Raw genomic sequence first — 16,993 nt, 5'->3', positions numbered from 1 at the left:
GACCTGCTGCTCACAAACCGGGAAGAATTAGTAGGGGAAGAAAAAGTGGATGGGAACCTGGGAGGCAGTGACCATGAGATGGTCGAGTTCAGGATCCTGACACAAGGAAGAAAGGAGAGCAGCAGAATACGGACCCTGGACTTCAGAAAAGCAGATTTTGACAGGGCAGGATCCCTGATAGGCAGGATCCCTGGGAGAACAACATGAGGGGGAAAGGAGTTCAGGAGAGCTGGCTGTATTTTAAAGAATCCTTATTGAGGTTACAGGGACAAACCGTCCCGATGTGCAGAAAGAATAGTAAATATAGCAGACAACTAGCTTGGCTTAACAGTGAAATCCTTGCTGATCTTAAACACAAAAGAGAAGCTTACAAGAAGTGGAAGATTGGATAAATGACCAGGGAAGAGTATAAAAATATTACTCGGGCATGCAGGAATGAAATCAGGAAGGCCAAATCACACCTGGAGTTGCAGCTAGCAAGAGATGTTAAGAGTAACAAGAAGGGTTTCTTCAGGTATGTCAGCAACAAGAGGAAAGTCAAGGAAAGTGTGGGCCCCTTACTGAATGAGGGAGGCAACCTAGTGACGGAGGATGTGGAAAAAGCTAATGTACTCAATACTTTTTTTTGCCTCTGTCGTCACGAACAAGGTCAGATCCCAGACTAGTGCATTGGGCAACCCAGCATGGGGAGGAGGTGACCAGCCCTCTGTGGAGAAAGAGGTAGTTCGCAACTATTTAGAAAAGTTGGATGAGCACAAGTCCATGGGACGGATGCGCTGCATCTGAGAGCGCTAAAGGAGTTGGCTGATGTGATTGCAGAGCCACTGGCCATTATCTTTGAAAACTCATGGTGATCGGGGCAGGTCCCAGACGACTGGAAAAAGGCTAATGTAGTGCCCATCTTTAAAAAAGGGAAGGAGGAGGATCTGGGGAACTACAGGCCAGTCAGCCTCACCTCAGTCCCTGAAAAAATCATGGAGCAGGTCCTCAAGGAATCAATTCTGAAGCACTTAGAGGAAAGTGATCAGGAACAGTCAGGATGGATTCATCAAGGGAAGTCACGCCTGACTAATCTAATTGCCTTCTTTGATGAGATAACTGGCTCTGTGGATGAGGGGAAAGCAGTGGACGTGTTGTTCCTTGACTTTAGCAAAGCTTTTGACATGGTCTCCCACAGTATTCTTTCCAGCAAGTTAAAGTAGTATGGGCTGGATGAATGGACTATAAGGTGGAGAGAAAGCTGGCTAGATTGTCGGGATCAACGGGTTGTGATCAATGGCTCCATGTCTAGTTGGCAGCCGGTATCAAGTGGAGTGCCTCAAGGGTCGGTTCTCGGGCCAGTTTTGTTCAATATCTTCATTAATGATCTGGAGGATGGCGTGGATTGCACCCTCAGCAAGCGTGCAGAAGACACTAAACTGGGAGGAGAGGTAGATACGCTGGAGGGTAGGGATAGGATACAGAGGGCCCTAGACAAATTAGAGGATTGGGCCAAAAGAAATCTGATGAGGTTCAACAAGGACAAGTGCAGAGTCCTGCACTTAGGACAGAAGAATCCCATCCTACAGACTAGGGACCGAATGGCTAGGCAGCAGTTCTGCAGAAAAGGACCTAGGGGTTACAGTGGACAAGAAGCTGGATGTAAGTCAACAGTGTGCCCTTGTTGCCAAGAAGGCCAAGGCATTTTGGGATGTATAAATAGGGACATTGCCAGCAGATCGAGGGACGTGATCATTCCCCTCTGTTTGACATTGGTGAGGCCTCATCTGGAGTACTGTGTCAAGTTTGGGGCCCCACACTACAAGAAGGATGTGAAAAAACTGGAAAACGTCCAGCAAAGGGCAACAAAAATGATTAGGGGACTGGAACACATGACTTATGAGGAGAGGCTGAGGGAAGAGAAGAACGAGGGGCCATATGATAGCTGCTTTCAACTATCTGAAATGGGGTTCCAAAGAGGATGGATCTAGACTGTTCCCAGTGGTAGCAGATGACAGAACGAGGAGTAATGGTCTGAAGTTGCAGTGGGGGAGGTTTAGGTTGGATATTAGGAAAATCTTTTTCACTAGGAGGGTGGTGAAACACTGGAATATGTTAGCTAGAGAGGTGGTGGAATCTCCTTCCTTAGAAGTTTTTACGGTCAGGTTTGACAAAGCTCTGGCTGGGATGATTTAGTTGGGGGTTGGTCCTGCTTTGAGCAGGGGGTTGGACTAGATGACCTCCTGAGGTCCCTTCCAACCCTGATATACTATGATTCTATGATGAGGAGACTCTATCCTAGGAGGCAGTGACTCTGAAAAAGATTTGGGGGGCATGAGGGATAATCATGCTTAGGATAACCTTAATGGGGAAGAAAGAGGAGGTTACTTACTGTAAATGGAGGTTCTTCGAGATGTGTGGTCCCTATCTGTATTTCACACATCTCGAAGAACCTCCAGTTACAGTAAGGAACTTCTGCTGCTGCTGCTTCTTCTTCTTCAAGTGATGGTCCCTATGAGTATTCCACACATGGGCTGTGATCAGTGTTGAAGTGGGTGCAAGGAGGTTGATGATAGAGCCATTTGCAGTATAGCTCATCCCATGGCCATGTCCTCAGCTGCCAGGGCTTAGAGAGTTGTAAATGTGCGTACAGAACGCCATGTTGCGGCTTTGCAGATGTCTTATCATGGAATGTCGCTAATGAAGCAGAGGAAGTGGCCTGTGCCTGTGTGGAATGAGCTATAACACCCCCAGGAGGGAGGAAGTTTGATAGCATCCCAATATGCAGCCCGAAGACCCACTTAGAGAGACTCTGAGGATGTGGCTTGTCCCCTTGACCTCTCCACCACAGCTACGAAGCATCTTGGAGATTTCCTTATTGGTTTAGTTCTTTGTAGGTAGAATGCCAGGGTCTGCCTTATGTTGAGGGAACATCTCTTGTCTGCAGGGGAGCAGTGTGGTTTCGGGCAGAACACAAGCAAACGGGATGTATTAGTTGAGATGGAATACTGACACAATCTCAGGGAGAAATTTAGGGTGTAGTCTCAAGGAAACCTTGTCTTTGTTGAATACTGTGTAGGGTGGGTCACAATCATGGCTGCTAGTACACTGACCTTTTTGGCCAAAGTGATGGCAACCAGGAATGCCATTTTCATAGGAATGTAGGTCATGGTACAGGTTACCATAGGTTCAAAGGTGGTCTTGTGAGGGCTGAGAGGACAAAGTTAAGGTTTCACTGATGGGTGGTTTTGGTGACTGGCGAGAAGGTTTTGAGCAGGCCTTTCATGAATGGTACCATCATAGGGGTGTAAAAATGAAGCATCCATCCACGGGGGGAAGGAAGATGCTAAGTGCAGCAAGATGCTCACAGTTAGAGCTGAAAGCTAACCTGATGTTGTCAGGTCAAGGAGATAATCAGGATGCCAGTAATAGTCACAGTGTCTCGGGAATGGTGGGCAGCAGGCCCACTCCAAGAAGCGACGTCACTTTCCTTGATAGCATGTTCTGGTGGATTCTTTTTTGCTCTGGGAAAGGATCTGCTGGTTCAGCACAGAACACAAATGGTCTATGTCAGATGCTAATCCCAACACCAGGCTGTGAGGTGAAGTATGCCTAAGTAAGGATGTTTGAGCTGCCTTGAATTGCATCAGAAGATCCCAGAATAATCGAGTCTGATCGGTGGATGGGTGGAGAGCTTCAGGAGATCTGTGAACCACAACTGTCATGGTCAACAGGGTGCTATGGAGGATGATGGTGGCTGTGTCCCGATGCACCTTCCTGAGAACCTGATGCAAAAGGGAAATGGGGGATGGGGGGAAAGGCATATCAGAGGTGGACTATTCATAGGAGCAGGACAGCATCACCTTGAGAGTCTCTGACTACGCGCCCCTGGAGCAATACAAGAGGAGATTGCGATTCACGTGATGCAAAAAAGTCCCAGCTGGGGGTACCCCCCTATGTAAGGAGGTCAGTCAATACTGTGTCATGGAGTGCCATTCATGATCCATGTGGAAACTCCTGCTCAGTCTGTTTGCCAGGGAATTCTGGGTGCATGGCAGATACGCAGTCTGTAAGGTCACTTGGTTTCAGATGCACCAATTCCATGGTCTGAGCAACTCCAAGCAGAGGGAATGACACCTGATCCCTCCTTGCTTGTAAATGTAGACCACTGTGGCAATGTTATCTGAAAGAAGTTATATGCGGAGATCATAAAGGATGGGAAGAAAGGCTTTGCAGGCAAGATGGACTGTCCTTAGTTACAGGACATTTATGTGTAGCCTGGCTTCCCTTGGCGTCCACGTGCCCTGGTGGTCCAAGTGGGCACCCCATTCCATAAAGGAAGCGTCCGTCACAATGGTGGCCTGCAGAGTGAGAGGATTGAAGGGGGTCCTGATCATGACCTTGGACGGATTGGACAAATAAACAAGAGAGGTGCAAACATCCGAGAGAATGGTGACTCTGGAGTCTAAGTGGTTCCTGTTTGGCTTGCAGGTCAGGAAGAGCCAAGTTTGTAGGCATCGCAGGTGGAGTCTTGCAAAGGACATCACGTAGATACAAGCTGCTATGTGCCCCAAAAGGGAGAGGCACTGGTGGACTGTCATGCGGGGTTTACAGCAGATGTGGATGATTTGGGTGCTCATAGCCACAAAGCAGTCTGTAGGGAGGAAGGCCCAGAGAGCTACCAAGTCCATTCTCGTCCCTATAAAATTTATCGTCTGGGTACATGACAAAACAGACTTATGTTCGTTTACACAGATTCCTAGTGTGACCAGGTATCTAGATGTGCCACAATGAGAATGCCACACTCAGGGCAGACTGGAAGAAATAGGGCAGACAATTCCCAAAACTGGTGGTTTATTGTATAATTAGATTCACCAAGCCAGTAATAAAAGAGCTGCTGCAGTACCACACTAGTTAACAAGAAGACAAACACAGTCCCCTTTAGGCATTCCAGCCCTTGGTTCCCATCTAGACAACCAAGTCTAATATAGTGAGGGTTACTGAAGCATTGTTCAAGGACAGCATGAAGCATGAAGTTCAAGGACAGCAGAGATGCATCCGTTTGAGCATTGAAGAGATTGGCTTCAACGAAAGGGAGGTCCTCAATGGTGTTTTGGACCTACTGCGGAAACCCTGAAGACTGAAGCCACAAATCCCTATGCATCACTAGTTTGGGGGCTACAGAACAGGAAATGGTGTCAGCTGCATCCATGGTTGCCTGGAGGGCCACCTTCACCACCAGTGTACCCTCATCAACTATGGCCTGGAACTGGGCCTGGTCTTCCACAGGGAGCTTGTCCTTAAACTTTCCTAGCCTGCCATATGTGTTAAAGTTGTACTTAGCTAACAGAGCCTGGTAGTTCGCTATGCAGAATTGCAGACCTGCCAATGAAAAGGCCCTCCTGCCCAGGAGATCCAATCTTTTTGACCCCTTGTCTGGTGGAGTGGACTTTTGGGGGTGTTGATGGGATTGTTTTGTGGCCTCCTGGACAACTAATGAGTTAGGGTCCAGGTGGGTGAAGAGGAAGTCCGTCACTTTAGCCAGCACAAAGTAGCATCTCTCAGCTCTTTTGGGGGTTGGGGCACACAATGCTGGAGTGTCCCACACTGTTCAGGTTGATTCCAGGATAGCCTCATTTATAGGGAGAGCCACTGGAGTGGTCCCTGTGACTGGAGGATGTGTTGGAGGTCCTGGACTTCCTCCACTGGGATATGTAAGTCAGTAGCCACTCTGCAGAAGTTCGTGATAATGCCGAGAATCACTCGACAGAGAGAGTGGCAAGAGGATGACTGTCTCAACCAGTGACAAGGAGGCTCTGGTCAGAACCGGCAGTACCATCTTCCTCCTCGTAAACTGATGGAGCCAGTTGCCTCGCGAAGGAAGAACAATAGGACCCTTGTGATGGTGCCTGCTGCCTATAGTATGGGTCCCAGGGGTTCCAGTAGGGCCAGAACGTGGGATCCATCAGTTTGGGTGGACCCCGGGGAAGAGTTATCTGGGGAGGGGTCACAGCTGGGCAAGGAAAGGATGCCTGAGGGGCGGGGGTGAAACTGGCTGGCCTACATCCTGGGACTCCTCCAAGTCAGATGACAGTTCCGACTGAAATAGCAGGACCGCCGGTACCAGAGGTCCCTGGTCCAACAAACAGGGAAGGGGCCTTTCCTGCAGCAGAAGCAGCAGTTCATTCTCTGGTGTGGGAATGTCCCAGAGAATGGAAGGGCCTGAGAGGAGTGGGGATTGCAGGTACAGCAGAAACACCTCTGGAGACAAGAAAGTCTCCGTACATCCCAGAGTCCACTGGGTTCTCATGGAGACTCTGGAGGGAACTGTTCCCACGGTCAGGCCTGGTCTGTCCACATGGTGTCAAGGCGGCACCATCTGAGTATCTGAAACTGCGCTCACAGATAGACATTCTAATAGTCCCAGTACCAAGGTGACCAGCGATATCAACAGATCCCAATTCTTCTTAGCCTTATCATCCAGCAGGGGGGGTCTTTAGCACTGGTTCCATGGGACCCGTGCACAATAGCTCACCCAACCTGGCACAGCATGGGGTGAGAACATGTCCCTTATGAGCAGTTTGCTGCAGGAATCTGCTCTTGTGCCCATAAGAGTGTTTCTTGCTCTCATGATGGGATCTCTCCTTACGTTTAGCGTTGGCGGTTCCACACCTTGGCATATGCTCGGAGGGGCAGTGGAGGCCGCTATATAGGGGATCTCCCTGGCCAGGATCCAAGTGTGTCTGGGGGTCTAAATTAGCTGTTATCACTGTTATAACTCAAGGAAGATCTTGGAATCATTGTGGACAGTTCTCTGAAAACATCTGCTCAGTATGCAGTGGCAGTCAAAAACACTAATGAAGTTAGGGAAGATAATAAGGCAGAAAATATGCTAATGCCACTACATAAATCCATGGAATGCTCACACCTTGAAAAGTGCCTGCAGTTCTGGGCACCCCATCTCGAAAAAGATATATTATACCTGGAAAAGCTACAGAGAAGGGCAATAAAAATGATTAGGGGGTATGAAATGGCTTCCACATATGAGAAGAAATTTAAACGACTGGGACTATTCAGTTTAGACAAGAGACGACTAAGGAGGGATATGACAGAGGTCTATAAAATCATGAATGGTACGGAGAAAATAAATAGGGATGTGTTGTTTCACATAACACAAGCACCAGGGATCACTCAAAGAAATTGATCGGCTGCAGGTTTAAAGCAAACATAAAGAAGTGCTTTTTCACACACTGCACAGTCAATGTGTGGAACTCATTGCCAGGGGTGTCATGAAGGCCAAAAGTATAACTGGGGTAAAAAAAGAATTAGGTTAATTTATGGAGAATAGGTGCATCAATGGCTATTAACCAAGATGGTGAGGGACACAATTCCATGCTCTGGGTGTCTCTAAAACTCCAACTGCCAGGAGCTGAGACTGGACAACAGGGGATAGATCACTCAATAAATTGCCCTCTTCTGTTCATTCCCTCTGAAGCATCTGGCAGGCACTGGCTACTGTCGGAAAACAGGATACTGGACTAGATGGACCATTGGTCTGATCCAGTATGGACATACTTATTTCTGCTATGAAGTGTCAGGCCAGCATCAGGAATGAAACTGAGTGGTATGTTACTCTTAAAAACACTGCACAAACACAGTAGCATCCATTATTTAAAACTAACAAAAACCAAATACAATTACTTATTTTTATCTTCCACAGAAGGACAATAGATACTACACTATGGAAATGTCAGTTCTTAAATACCCTGCATTCTAGCACATAATAGCTTTATGAAAACTCTTTGAAGCTCTGTCATCTACTCTATGGTTATGTAGTCCCTAGCACAATAGGTCCAATCTAGTTGGCCTCTGGTTGCTACTGAAATATAAATGTTAAGTAGTAATAATAGTACTCACAAGCGAAGTGTTGACATGTCTATGAAGGTACACACTTCCCGAGCGCGTCAACGAGATCTCCTTTGCAATTTGCTTATCCGTGATCACTCCAAAGTATATTGTTCCAAGGTAATCTGAAAGGGTAAACTTTCAGTTTTAATAAAATTTTGAAACACTGAAGGAGAAGGGTATGTTAATACTGTTATCTCCCTTTAAACAATAATGATTTTATCATAATACTTAGCAACTATGTAGTGCTTTTCATCTGTAGATCTTTAAGTACTTTACTAAGGAGGGTAACTATCATTATCTCCATTGTACAGATAAAAAGAAAAGGAGTACTTGTGGCACCTTAGAGACTAACAAATTTATTAGAGCATAAGCTTTCGTGAGCTACAGCTCACTTCATCGGATGCATTTGGTGGAAAAAACAGAGGAGAGATTTATATACTCTGTTTTTTCCACCAAATGCATCCGATGAAGTGAGCTGTAGCTCACGAAAGCTTATGCTCTAATAAATTTGTTAGTCTCTAAGGTGCCACAAGTACTCCTTTTCTTTTTGCGAATACAGACTAACACGGCTGCTACTCTGAAACCTGTCATTGTACAGATAGGGAAACAGAGAGGCAGAAGGCTAACCTCATGTCACACAGCAAGACGTGACAAAACAAGAAACAGCAGTAGTATATTGGCTTACTCCATTTGTTTATAAAAACAGAATGATCAGACACATAGATGAACATGATACGTTGGGGAAGAGTCAACATGGCTTTTGTAAAGGGAAATCATGCCTCACCAATTTATTAGAGTTCTTTGAAGGAGTCAGCAAGCATGTGGTTAAGGATTATTCAGTTGATAGTATATTTGAACTTTCAAAAAACCTTTGAAAAGGTCCCACACCAAAAGCTCTTAAGCAAAGTAGGTAGTCATGGAATAAGAAGAAAGATCCTGTCATTGATCAGTAACTGGTTAATTGATAGGAAACAAAGGGTAAGAATAAATAGTCAGTTTTCGCAATGGAGAGAGGATGCCCCTAAGAATCTGTATTGGGACCTGTGCTGTTCAACTTATTAATAAATGATCTGGAAAAGGGGGTGAACAGTGAAGTGGCAAAATCTGCAGATGATACAAAATCACTCAAGATAGGCAAGTCCAAAACTGACTGTCAAGAGTTTGAAAGGGATCTCTGGGTGACCGGGTAAGAAAATGGCAGATGAAATCCAACGTTGATAAATGCAAAGTAATGCACGTTGGAAAACAATCTCAACTATACATACAAAATGATTCCCCCAATAAATTTACAAGTCTTAAATTTAAGTAAGCTTTCTGCTCATTCTTGCAGTATTTCTGAGAAAAATCTGTTGCAATAAAATTAACATTCTGATTAAGTCTCGCAAAGCCGAACAATCAGATCAAAACTTCATCAGTCTGTGAATGCACTCATAGTACTATGTGGATGCGATGGAGAGCCAGATGTCAGCGGGCACTATATTACCTGAGCCGCCTCCACTCATAGAGTCTAATTATTCTCTTTCTGAGTTTGAAATATTGAATAAAGGAATATAAAATATAAAATAAAGGGATCAGTGATCCATTTAAATACAACTATTCTGCATCATTCTAAAATGACTACGAAGTAAGTGCTTAGCACCTATGCAGTCATATACTTTCTATACACCAAATTATCACTGTAAATTACATTGTATTATTACTGAAAGATAGGACAACAGAAAAGCCAGCTTAGTCTTCTGCAATTATATACAGGAAACATGTACTATCCTCATATCTCTAGCTGCCACATTTAGACACAAGCATTTTGGAGTTTACATGTTTGTTACTTGACTTTTAACATTCAATAAAAAAACTCTGCATTCTTCCACATCTGAAAAACACATGGCATCATGTTAAAATAACTATGCTTTACAAGAAGGTGAAATAACAAAGGCCATCACCTTCAAAACGAGGATTGGAAAAACAGGGAATGGCCTTTGAAATGTATGGTTTTAATTTGTTCTCCATTTCACTTTTTATCTTTAACTGCAATGAAACCATGTTAGTGCACATGTGTAATTGAAAATGATCCGCCGAAACACAGGAACAGAAAACAAAATCAGCCATATTAAATGGCTTTTCTTCACTCTCTAGAAGCATTTGGAAGTATTTTGTATGTTACTTTACTATATATTTTTTTTATTTTATTTAATTTTTCACAGTGCCCATTAGAAGCAGCAGACATACTGTATATCAGAATACTGTTTGTTTCTAGCCAATTTTTGAAACTGGAAGTGGGGGGGGGGGAGGGGGGAAAAGGGAATTATTTTAGGAAACTCAAAAATCACATATGATGCAGGGAAAAATCCCTTAAATCAGTTTAGGATTTCACTTCTGCATTGACATCCAAATGTGAAACAGGGGTATATGCTGGAAAGTACCATTGAAAATTAATTCTTTAATCCTCCTCCGATAGATAAAAACAGGTGCTGGGTGTTGGAATAATATTTAAAAATAAGATACATACTTTGTTGAGTAACGTCAACACTGAAGACTGTCATCCACCACTAAACTATAAATCATTCCAACAATTACCCTCTCGGGCAGAGGCCTGAGAAGAGAGATGGGCCTGACTACAAGACTCTAGTGTAAACAGACTTTCACATATCAGTGAGGAAAAACTCTGGATGACATTGAAGATTGGAGTGACAGAAGTGGGATGAAATTCAATAGTACGAGTGTAAGGTCATGCACTTAGTGTCTAATAAAAGAAAGCTACTCACCTTATAGTACTGGAGATTCTTTGAAATCTATAATCCTTATCTATATTCCACTGTGAGTATGCATATGCTCCATGCACCTGGAGCTGGAAAATTTTGAAATCTGTGTCCATTGGTCCGCACATGGCTTACCTCGTGCCTCTGATCAAGGAGATAAAGGGTGGGGTGGACCAACCACCTCTCCAGTTCTTCTCTACTGTGAATCAGAGAAGATCCAAAGCAAAGGGAAGGATAGTGGATAGTGGAATACAGATATGGACCACACATCTCAAAGAACCTACAGCTACTATAAGGGAAGTAACTTTCTCTTCTTCAAGTGTTGGTCCCAATATGTAGTCCACTGTAACTGGGTTACTGACAAGTAGTACTCAAATAGGAGGAAGGTACAAGGCTATAAATGGCAGAGCCAAACAAAGGACTGCTGTTCCAAAAGATGCATCAGCAGAGGAGTCCTGTACCAAGCCATAGTATCTAGCAAATGTGTGCACTGAGCTCCATGTAACTGCCTTACAAATAGCAATAGAGGCACCTCAAAGCAATGCCATATATGTTGCTTGCACTCTTGCGGAATGAGCTCTTACCCCATGAAGAAGGGGAAGATTAAACAGCTGATAGCAGAACAAAATACAGCCCGAGATTCATTTTGAGATTCTGTGAGAGGATATAGCCTGACCTCTCACCCTTTTAGCGATGTCGACAAATAGTCTAGGCCAGCAGCGGTTCTCAAACGGTGGGTCGGGACCCCAAAGTGGGTCAGGATCCCGTTTTAATGGGGTCACCAGAGCTGGTGTTAGATTTGCTGGGGCCTGAGGCTGAAGCTGACACCTGAGCCCCACTGCCCAGGGCTGAAGCCCACACTCAAGGGCTTGAGTCCTGAGTGGCGAGGTTCAGGTTACAAGCCTCCACCCCCTGTCCCCACTCAGGGCGGGAGGTTCAGGCTTCAGGTTCAGGCCAACTATGAATCTGAGAAAGTGTCAGAGAGTGAGGTAAATGTCCATGTGAAAACAGGCATCCATGTTGAGAGCAGTAAACCACGTGTCCTTTTTCCAGGGATGGAATTAACATAGATGCCACCATGACCACATGAAACTTGAGTTTGTGACTAAACTGGTTGAGATGACAGAGGTTAAGAATGGGTCTCTAACCGCCTCTCTTTTTGGGGACTAGGAAATATGTCAACTAAAACCCCTCCCTTGCTACTGAAGAGGAACCTAATCTCTCTTCCCTCGCTGTAAGAGATGCACCATTTCTTGTTTGAGAATGCTCTCATGAAAGTGGCCCAGAGCAGAGGTAGGGAAGGGGGTATCTGAAGGGTAGGAACACAAACTATCATAAGGGAATTGGGAATAAATTTAACAATGATGAATAATAAGCCCAGTTCTTTTCTTAGCAACAGGACATAGGGGTGACTCCCCTGAAATCCTAAGTGCTACAGAAAAAAAGGAAGAAGAAAAAACTGTACCTCCTGCGTAACCATGGTCAGATTTGGGCATAAAGGAATTGGCATGTACATGGAGTGCGTTCCTAAACCACTAAAGCTGATGGGAAATATCATGTCTAAGTCATAATATAACGTTTTAAATATCCAATTTTCTTAATTAGTGAAAATAAAGAGTAATGTGATATTTGTTTTATAATATTTATATTTTCTTTAACCAGAAACTAATTTTAAAGTTACACCTTTTGTCCCATATTCACATTATACGTAAAAATTTTAACCCAAATGTAAACTCTCAGAACTCCAACATTTCCATTCAGCTTTAAACAATACCTACGTAAATTAGGTACAAATATATTTATTGACTAACTCATCCACTGTTCACCTTCTACTCCTGGTGGAATTCTGCACAAAAAATTAAAAATTCTGCGCACAATATTTTAAAATTCTGCAAAATTCTGCATATTTCATTTGTCAAAACACCACACTAGAATCATACCAATTTCAATTATTTTTGGTCATTTATTTCAAAATACCTGTCAGCAAGTCTATCTGTAACAATACAGACAACAAAAAAGATTCAGGAATTTTTTTTTGACAAATAGATTCCTTACTAGGCATATAAATACAGAACTCTGAGTAATAATTAATTTGAACTCCAATACAGAACCATATTTTCCACAACTCTCAGAAGCAGTGCAAAGGGGAGTCAGGAGTAACAGAGGGAAGTAAATTGCTGGGAAGGCACCTGGGTGTGAACTTGGAGGGCTGTTAGGTATGGGTGGGAAAGTATGGAACAGGGTTTTTTTTTGGGGGGGGGGGGGAGAAAGAGCAGGGAGGGATTGTTAGGGAGCTTCCCCCATGCAGACCCTGGCTGACCCCTAGAGCCTCTCCCATTCAGTCAGGTACATCTGCCCCGATCCCATGGGTCTCTGTGCCCTCACCCAGCCACTCCCAGTCCCTGTGTAGTTCTGCCCCACCTCCCCCTGTGTCTCTGGATCTCCCTCCCCCAGTGGCCCTGTGCCTCCACTCCCATTCAGCCCCTACCCCAGTCTGTCCTCCTCCACTAGCCCTTATGAGTCCCTGTTTAACCCCCCCCCCCAGCACCCCACAGATCCTGTCTCCTGACATGGCCTAACAAAAAAATAGAAGTCTGCGAGGCTCATTAAATATGCACATGCAAAGTGGCGCACAATTCCCCCAGGAGTACCCTTTAAAAGATTTATGGATTAACCAAAAGGCTTTGTATTACTTTTAATCTGGCTCAGTGAAGAAGTCTGCCTATGTAACTCTATAATGTGTATTGTAGCATCATTTCAGAGCCACATTTTCTAATACAGCTACATCTTAGTACATGTTGAACACATAAAATGTTGTTAGAAACTATGAATGGTTTGAGTCGCAGTTCTGCCACCATGAGATCCTTTTGACTCACTGCTGCAACATCATAGCTCAAAAATAAACAACGTACATTAAAACACACAGAAATGATATCTCTGTGTTAAACCAAGCGATAAAATGCATAGCAGTGCCTTTATCATGAATCTCTGATGGTCTCAACTGACTCCATCCACTAGTTCCCTTCTGCCAAGACAACTACTTTATCAGCTTTTTAAAAATAATATATCACTGAAGTCTTTCAAAGCATAAAACAAATATCACTTCCAAAGATATTGTTTTGGTTTAAACTGAAGTGAACATATTCCACTTTTACTATGTCTGTCCAACCCTCCCCTTGATGATCATAGCCCTAATTAAGCATGATTGTGACTATGTGAACAGTCCCACTGAAGTCAACAGGGCCACTCATATGCTTGAAATGAAGCAACTATTGGTTATGCTGCTGAGTCAATAAGGGGGAATCAAATGACCCAAACTCCAGCAGACAGTTCCCACAAGGCAGTACTTTTCTAGACACCTGGTCACAAAGAGTGGCCATCAAAAGAGTACAGCTGCCATAACTGTCATATTTCATTGCCATCATGGATCCACAGGATCAGTGCTACAGTTTTTGAACAGTCTCTTGGAGGAAACCCTGTAGTGTGCCAGATCCACAAGGGGTCTCAAGATAGGCCATACAACCTTACTACCTTCGAAACTGAGCCTCTGGCTTCACCACTACTGTTGTATGCTATGAATTCTCCCCTGCAAGTCCACACTGAGAGACACTCCGGGTCAGAGAACTGTGCACTCTTCAGGGACTAGTGCACCTCAGAAAGCATCTGAAATGACACTAAGCAACGTTTTCAAAACAGAGTAGGGTTTATTTGACAACTGAAACACAGCAATGGAAGTCCTTAGGATAGCATAAAGAAATTAAAGCTAAAACATAGTCCCTCTGGCCAAGCCAGCACAATTAACCAGCCAAGCTGCAGAGGATTCTATCCACTCGGACCTCTTTATTAGTCATAGATGAGAGCAGCCAGCCTCTTTCAGAAGCCCACTCTATCCTCTGCTGGTCACCAGTTCTTTGTCTCCAGGCAGGACCATGCCAAGTTCACAACTCCACCTGCTGGAGCCTCCCCATATTGAGCACAGATCATTCAGTCCTCAGGGCTTACATTGCCTCTCTAAACCCTTTATTGCTCCAGCTCGGTTTCAACCAGTTTCTCAACAATAGATTCATTCCATCCAGACAGCAAAGTGAGATGCATGTGTTTCCTATGCTGCTTCAAGAGCAGTGTTAACACTTGTGTCCACTGAATGCAATACAAAGTACAGAGGGAAACTGAGGCATACATAGTCTTCATCAAAATATTACAGAAAATATCTTCTTTGTCACAACTATAATCACCCTGCTTTCAATTTCATCATATGCTGTTCTGCTATGAAATCAAATACACGGGTCTTATATACCATCTTTTGATAATAAACAAACACTGCTGTAGAACACATTTTCTTCATAAACCCACTTGGCATGTATCACCACCTCATCCAACAGACTTTTTATGGGGCAGGCCATGGCAGGAACCAATGGCCCAGGCCCACTGGGTGCCTGAACCAGACCACAGTAACACAAACAGCAAATCATTGCAGAGGCTACTTCCCATATTCCAAACCTCCCAGCAGTTTCAAACAAACTCCATTTAAAAACAAACAAATGCAACAACAAGAAAAAACCTACTAGAGAAGCATTTCCTTATTTCCCCCCTGCCCCCCTCCCCCACTAATATGATGCATTAGTTATAATTTCTCTCTCCCTCTGTGGTCTATACAGCAAGACTGCTAAGTAAGGCAACCTGGCTTTATTGGGTGGAGGAATATGAGAAAATGTACCAATTAAAAACTCTTTTTAAACTCTAAAACATTTTTAAAATGTTTTTTCTGTAAAATATGTGACATCTATGAAATACATGACAGCATGATTAAATATGAAGATTTAGCAGCTAATTTGAAATGATCCACAAAACTCACAAGTGGCTTTTACCATTCTAGAATAATGCAGCCATCCCCAACTCAAGCCAATAAGGCTCTTAACACACACCACCTCATAATTTATTAGCTATGGACTCCATGAACAACTGAAATCAACTGGGGTAGGATCAAGTCTTCTGGGTAAAGTCCACTTCATGTGTAAAAATTCTGAGTAAAATCCACTCCAAAAGACAACCAGGTTGATATTCCAGTTTTTGGTTGGAGTAGGGCAACAGCAATTCCTGTGCCTGTTGTCTGGGTTACTGGATCCACATAAAAACTCAGATTTGCAGTCCCTCCTCTAGCTCATGTTCAATGTAGCCTTGCATACTGGCCTATCGGGGGCCAATGTGCAGACCGTTTTTCTTTGCATGCACCGGGAACACAAGCTCCTTTGTGCAGCTGCCTAGCCAGCAAGCTAGCAATTCTATGCAGAACTTAAGTGTTCGAGGGCCTTGCGCCAGTTCTCTGCACCTGTATGAATGTCACCCCATCTTTCCAAATAGAGTCAAATCGAACCATACGTAAGACACTGAATGTAACTCCGATTACTTATTAAAAAAATATTCTGGGGGGTCTTAGACTCCTATAAAGTTACATAAGTATTTGCAGTTGCCTTACACAAATAAAATTGAATATTCTAACATTTTGGACCTCTGTCCCTTTTAAGGCTTCTCAGGGAATATAGTAGGGATGCAATAATACAAGTGATGAAGCAACACAACACAGTATACATTAGACATGTCTGTACAGTTTAAGGATACAGAGGAAGTTAGCAAACAAAGTAGAGCCTACAAGATGAATATTGCAGTCACCACCAAAGGGAAGAGAACAAAGGAAGTCAAAGGCAAATCTCAGGATGACCAGGCAAAGGATTCATCTTAAGAAAAGAATTCTATCTCAGAGATTTCCCAGCAAAGTAATATTGTACACAGCAAAAACCTAATGCCTGCCGGGACCACTGAAGTGAAGAGATCTAACGGTAAGGTAATTCACAAGATTTATGGAAGAAGGAAAAAGACATCCGTAATTTATACAACTAACATCATCATCATCTAGGATTTTAGAATAATTCAAAAAAGCCAAAACTGAAAAAGTCATTGCTGACAATTAGCAGCAGCTGATTAGATAGACAGACGTCATTTCCAAGCAAGGAGTCAAGAAAGGAGCATTTAAAGATATCTGTACCAGTCAAATGTAATTTCTTGTGGAGGGCAGGGAAGAGGGAGAGAAAAATTGCCAGCTAAGCAGCTTATATAAATCCAGATCTGGAACTATGAGGGTCACCAGTTATTAGTCACCAAAAGCAATCTATAGAAACAGCTGACAAACTGCAGTTAAAGATTCTTTAAAAGGTCATCTCAAGAAAGAATTGCATAGGCACACAAACAATCCATTGGATTTAAATAAAGAATTGAAAACCTACACACTTTAGAATCTGAAATTTGACCAGGGCTTTAGGATTGCCAAGCCACATCAGAGTGATGATGGGAAG

General features: G+C 43.7%; 1 protein-coding gene and 1 long non-coding RNA gene across 4 annotated transcripts in view; one reads left to right on the top strand and one right to left on the bottom strand.

The window, feature by feature from the left end:
* TXNDC11 (thioredoxin domain containing 11) overlaps positions 1-16,993 on the bottom strand; it is a 104,461-nt gene that overhangs the window by 43,102 nt on the left and 44,366 nt on the right. For all 3 annotated transcript variants that reach the window (XR_006274690.1, XM_038418453.2, XM_043493675.1), the window contains one exon: positions 7,897-8,009. Coding sequence is in view for 2 of the 3 variants with exons in the window: in XM_038418453.2 (XP_038274381.1) it covers positions 7,897-8,009 (113 nt within the window). In the remaining variant the exon portion in view is untranslated. The remainder of the gene's footprint in view (positions 1-7,896; positions 8,010-16,993) is intronic.
* LOC122456062 overlaps positions 1-16,993 on the top strand; it is a 90,609-nt gene that overhangs the window by 36,877 nt on the left and 36,739 nt on the right. The window lies entirely within an intron of this gene.

Source organism: Dermochelys coriacea, chromosome 10 (genome assembly GCF_009764565.3).
Source record: "Dermochelys coriacea isolate rDerCor1 chromosome 10, rDerCor1.pri.v4, whole genome shotgun sequence".
NCBI classification, from domain to species: Eukaryota; Metazoa; Chordata; order Testudines; family Dermochelyidae; genus Dermochelys; species Dermochelys coriacea.
The sequence above is the reverse complement of the archived record's forward strand: the minus strand, read 5'-3'. Positions and strand labels throughout refer to the sequence as shown.